Source organism: Coregonus clupeaformis, chromosome 8, assembly GCF_020615455.1.
Source record: "Coregonus clupeaformis isolate EN_2021a chromosome 8, ASM2061545v1, whole genome shotgun sequence".
NCBI classification, from domain to species: domain Eukaryota; kingdom Metazoa; phylum Chordata; class Actinopteri; order Salmoniformes; family Salmonidae; genus Coregonus; species Coregonus clupeaformis.
Window position 1 is genome coordinate 41,205,538 of NC_059199.1, and position 5,116 is coordinate 41,210,653.

At 49.0% G+C, this 5,116-nt stretch overlaps 1 protein-coding gene across 1 annotated transcript; it reads right to left on the reverse strand.

The window, feature by feature from the left end:
- Positions 1-204: 204 nt before the first annotated feature.
- Positions 205-4,079, reverse strand: LOC121572048 (TLR4 interactor with leucine rich repeats-like). Its single transcript, XM_041883910.2, has one exon. It carries the CDS (start codon positions 3,514-3,516, stop codon positions 1,006-1,008), a length of 2,511 nt encoding a protein of 836 aa, XP_041739844.2. The 5' UTR covers positions 3,517-4,079; the 3' UTR covers positions 205-1,005.
- Between the last annotated feature and the right edge of the window lie 1,037 nt (positions 4,080-5,116).

Sequence of the window (5,116 nt, forward strand, 5' to 3'; positions counted from 1 at the left end):
TGTTTTTCAAAGTAGCTCATCTTGAGATAAGCTATTGCCAAGATGAGCTCATCGGTAATCACTATGAGTAGTAGCCTATGGATTCATCTTCATCATTAGGTGAGTCAGTGTGCCACTGGAAATGTTATTTAGTAGCCTACTGTAGCCTATAAAAAAAAAAATATATATATATATATATATATATATATATATATATATATATATATATATATATATATTGCTTCCTAATACTGTACAATGTGTGTGTTGCTTCATTGGTCTGGGCTATTGTTTGTTTGAATTCAAGACCAGATTGATCTCAGTTTGTCAGTGTCAGAGTAGCCACTTATTTCAGTCATTTGTGTGGTATTAAAAAATATTCAGCTAATGTCTTTTATCATGTAAATGACGTAGAATTGCATGAAATGTGTTTTGTAAAAGGCCAATTTTTTTGTGTAGAAATCATAAAAACGTCTCTGCTCAACTGTAGCTTATGCCACATGGCAAATGTTATTATGGCTTTATTATGAGGGGGATGTATCTTCAACAGTACATTTAGCACGCATCCAATTGCATCTTGGTGCACGGATTTGTTTACAGCAAATGATGGTGTGCTGGGAAGTGTGTGTGTGTGGGGGGGTTGGCTTAATTCGGCCCTGGTCACAACATAACCCTGGCTGTGGTCCTGCTATGGTCATGAAGTGCCCTACAGTGCAGGTTAAATACCAGTCCAGTCCAGTTCTGTCTCTGTCTCTACAGCACCTTAGACATCCTCCTGAGGATGCTCCTTCCTCGTGATGGTGTCTTGGTGTCCTCAGGTTCTAGATAAGGGTTCTACTGTTGGATTATCTAATGGCTCACAATAACATGCATAGGACATGCAGGTCACACAGCACAATTGTTTTCAAGTTCTACACTCTTAGAAAAAAGGGTTCCAAAAGGGTTCTTCGGCAGTCCCCATAGGACAATCCTTTTTGGTTCTAGGTAGCACATTTTTTTCTAAGAATGTAGGTCTCTAGGGTTCTACTAATCAGAGAACCTCTGCATGTTGCTGTTGTCTCTACGGGTGGGGCTGTTGTCAAGGAAACGGTCACAGGGGAACTCAATGAGGTCTCCCCCTTCCTCCAGGGTTCCGAGCCGTGGCGGCCGGCTGCTCTGGAAACTGGTAAAGTCTGTCGACACAGCCGCCGTTGTTGCCATGGAGCCGCGGAACGGTCGCCGCGTGGAGTACATGTGACGCACATGCACCGATGACTTCCTCCTTTTCAGTTTCCGCCTCATACTCCGCCCTAGCCAGGCTCCACCAATCACCAGCAGGAGGACGGCGTTGACGGCCAGCGTTGCAATGGTGACCAGGTGGAGGTCGGAGGTCAGTGTCCCTTGGCGACGAGACTCTTCTGGGAGAGTGACCAATCCAGCACAGTGGTCCCTGGGCGCCACCTGACACACGGCCCCTCCCACCACCCCCTCCACACACACCATGTAGGTGACTTCTGGGCTGAGTTCTCGTAACATCACCGACCGCGCCCCTCCACGGGCATACACATAGCGAGGGAAACGGTTGGATGACCCGAATCGGTCGAACAGCAAGCGGTAGTGGACCTCGTCTAGTCCCGGTCCGGCTCCCGGTGGGAAGCGGCGGTGGTGGCGTGTGGTCCAGTGGACTGTGGCTGTGCTGGAGGCCACCTGGTCGACGGTCACGTTGGTGATGAAGTGGCGGTTGAACACACAGGGGTCGGTCATTGTAGGTAGATCACCCTCCTGACCGCTTCTGAGAAGGTCGAAGCGCTCCTCTGAGGTGGTGAGGAGCTCTGTGATTGGCCCACTGAGACCCTTTCCATGGCTATTTTGGTTGTCAAGTGTTTGAGGCACGGTTGTGGTTGGGGGCATGGGGTTGTTGAGCGGAGGGGCTTGTGTTTGAGGAATGCCACGGCCCAGAACGGAACCCCGCCTCCCTTTCTCACGCTTCCCAGCAGCCTCAGCAGAAGGTCGCGACCTGGGGCTGGCGGATATTTTCTTCCTCGTCTTCCTGTCTGACGACAGGGATTTGTCCCGCTCCTCTGGCCCTCCTTGGTCCCGTTGGATACCCACCTCCTGTTCTCCCTCCTTTCTCTCCTCTTCCTCTCTACCCCTGTTCTCTTCCTCTATTGCCTTCATCTCCACTCCCCTCTGCTCTTCTACATCCTTCCTCACCTCCCCCTCTCTCATTGTCCTCTCCACCTCCTTCTCCAGGACCCCCCCTCCTCTGCTCTCCTCAGGCCCAGTTTGGGTCTCACACAAGTGACTCCAATTCCCTGGGGGCTGTAGCTGGGAGCTGTTGACATAATCCAGATACTTCCCCTTCAGTGTCGCTGGGTGATGACACTGCACGAAAACGGTCAGCAGCTTCCCTTGAGAATGTGCCGACATCATCCACTGTTTCAGCTCGCCCAGGCGGCAGTCACACGTCCAGTTGTTGCCATGGAGATCCAAATCGTAAAGGCGGCTGTTGAGGGCGAAGATGTGACCGGAGAGGCTCGTGAGACAGTTGTCTTTGAGTTTTAAAACCCTCAGGTGCTTCAGTTGTTTAAAAGCCATCGGGTTCACGGTGGAAATGTGGTTGAGACTAAAGTCCAGCTCCTCGATTCGCTCCAGCGGGTCAAGAAGTCCCGCGGGAATATCTTCCAGTTTGTTCCCATCCATCAGAAACTCTCTCACGCTCGACAGCCCCTTCAAAGCCTCGCTCTCCAACCGGAAGATTTTGTTATTGCTGAGGGATAGTTTAGATAGCTTTTTCAGATTTTGAAAGACGTGGTTTCCGACGTATTGTATTTCATTTTCAGAGAGCAGCAAGGTAGTCAGTGACCTGAGCTGGGAGAACGTAAACACATTACGCACGGCCGCCTGATTGTTCTGCGCCAGGTTGAGAAAGCGCAGTTTGGTGAGCTTGGAAAAGGCATTTCTGTGAATGTGGCTCAGCTGGTTCGATTCTAGATGGAGATAATGCAGATTAGTCAAGCTCTTGAAAACCGAGTCCTGTAACAGTTCTATGGCGTTCCCATCCAACCTCAGCTTCACAACGCTCTCCAAGTTACCAAACAGCTCTGGAGTGATCTTCTTCATGTTATTGTTATTACCATACAAAGTTGTCAGTTTTTTCAGTGACTGTAAAGTTCCTGGGGGTATTGTTGATATCAGATTGTTGCCCAAATACAGCTCCTCCAATTTGGAGAGCTTTTCAAACGCTTTAGGGTGAATGGTCTGTATTTGATTATACTGTAAGTTCAACCTTATAAGATTTCCATACCGTGTGAAGTCGAAGGCAGAGATGTTACCGATGAAGTTTCCCCCGAGGCTGAAGACAAGCACATCCTCTGGGACCCGCGAGGAGGGCACCTTGGGTACCGCGCGCAGCCCCCGGTTTGTGCAGAGGAGGTGCTGCGCGTGCTGGCAATCACAGCGCTCGGGACAGAAGCCGCTGGCGGGTGAGGGTGAGAGGAGCCCATCACAGGAAAAAAGGAGAAAGCAGATGACCGCCACAGAATTACCGGTATCCATTCCCAAACGGCAGTTGGAACAAGCTTCTGATGCAGCATTCCCCTTTGTGTTCAAGTGCAGTTACCCCGACTCTCCACTCTCACTTTCGCGTCTGATACATCCATTATCCACTTGTTGCTCCCAAAATGGGGAGAGGAAGTTTCTCTGCCCTTAGTTTAGTGTGCAGAAGTGTCTGGATCCATGGCTAAACAGCGCTGTCCATAAACTAAGTTAATTTGTGCACTGCGATGTTAAGCCGTGTGAGGAAACGCTCACCTCCCCAGAATGCTCCATCCCCCAATTGGTCATCTGGTGCAAATTACAGACGTCCGCAAAACACAGGGTTCAGGCGCAGAGCACACACACTCACACACACAAACGCTCAGCCCCTCCCCCGCAACTCCCGTCCCCGCCAAGACCAGATGTGGACAGCGTCTGGCGCACAGGATCCAGAGCTGCGCGCGCAAATACGCAGAAGCGCGCGCATGAACACACACACACAAGTCCTCTGAAACTAATCAAATGCGCGGGAGAAAGGTATGCATATACCTTGTTGTATTCGAGACAGAGAAGAGAGAGAGAGAGAGAGAGAGAGAGAGAGAGAGAGAGAGAGAGAGACTGAGTGAGTGAGAGGTGACCGAACCCTTTGACCAAGTTTTCTGCACGCCCCCGCACCCCCGGGGGTTGCGAGGCAAGATTCTATACTTGGTATAGAGAAAGCAGACGGGAAGCCTTCCTTCCCACAAAGGTCCCCCTGACTGACTCGGTCTTGGACTCCCTCCTCGCGCACGGTTCAAAATGCATAATGGAGCTGTCCAGGCAGCATATCACCAGAGGAAGAAAAGACAGATAAAGAATAGGTTATCTCAGTTCCACACTATCTCAACTCTTGCACTAAAGAACAACACCTTAAAACTGTGTTACTGCTGGTATTAATGCACTTCTACAAGATGGAGAATATGGAAGCGTGAGAAAAATAGAGAAAGATATCTTGCAGGCCATTTACCCATGCCTTCATCAATGAACACCAGCTAATTCAAGATGGCCAGTCATAGGTGATACCTTAGGGAGGGTTGGGGCTCAAACACACATGGTTCACATTATACAAGAGCAATTCAGGTCATGGTGCCTGTGTTAAGACTACAGATCACTGCCAAATCATTGTTTAGGATCTCTACTTGAAAGGCTGCGTACAAAGCATGGTCTATGTAGTGAGTGTTCAGTGCACTGAGCCATGTAGTGGACTGTATGCTGTAGGTTCTTGACTAGTCTTTATATTGTGTAACGCTGCCTACTGTGTGTGAGGATGTAGCATAGCATAACATATGCATTTCCGCAGACAGCCCAATCAGATCAGCTCTTTTGCCACTAATTGGTCTTTTGACCAATCAGATCACATATTTTGCCACTAATTGGTCTTTTGACCAATCAGATCAGATATTTTGCCATTATTGGTCTTTTGACCAATCAGATATTTTGCCCCTAATTGTTCTTTTGATCAATCAGATCAGATATTTTGCCAATAATTGGGCAAAATATCAGAATTGGGCTGCCTGTGTAAACGCAGCCTTAATGCCCCACAGCTTGTAACAAGAGGTTTGGATCTTGATGGCACAAGAGG

What these genes read in the sequence shown, in the direction of transcription:
- LOC121572048 (XM_041883910.2), bottom strand. Translation starts at nt 3,516, where the DNA reads ATGGATACCGGTAATTCTGTGGCGGTCATCTGCTTTCTCCTTTTTTCC.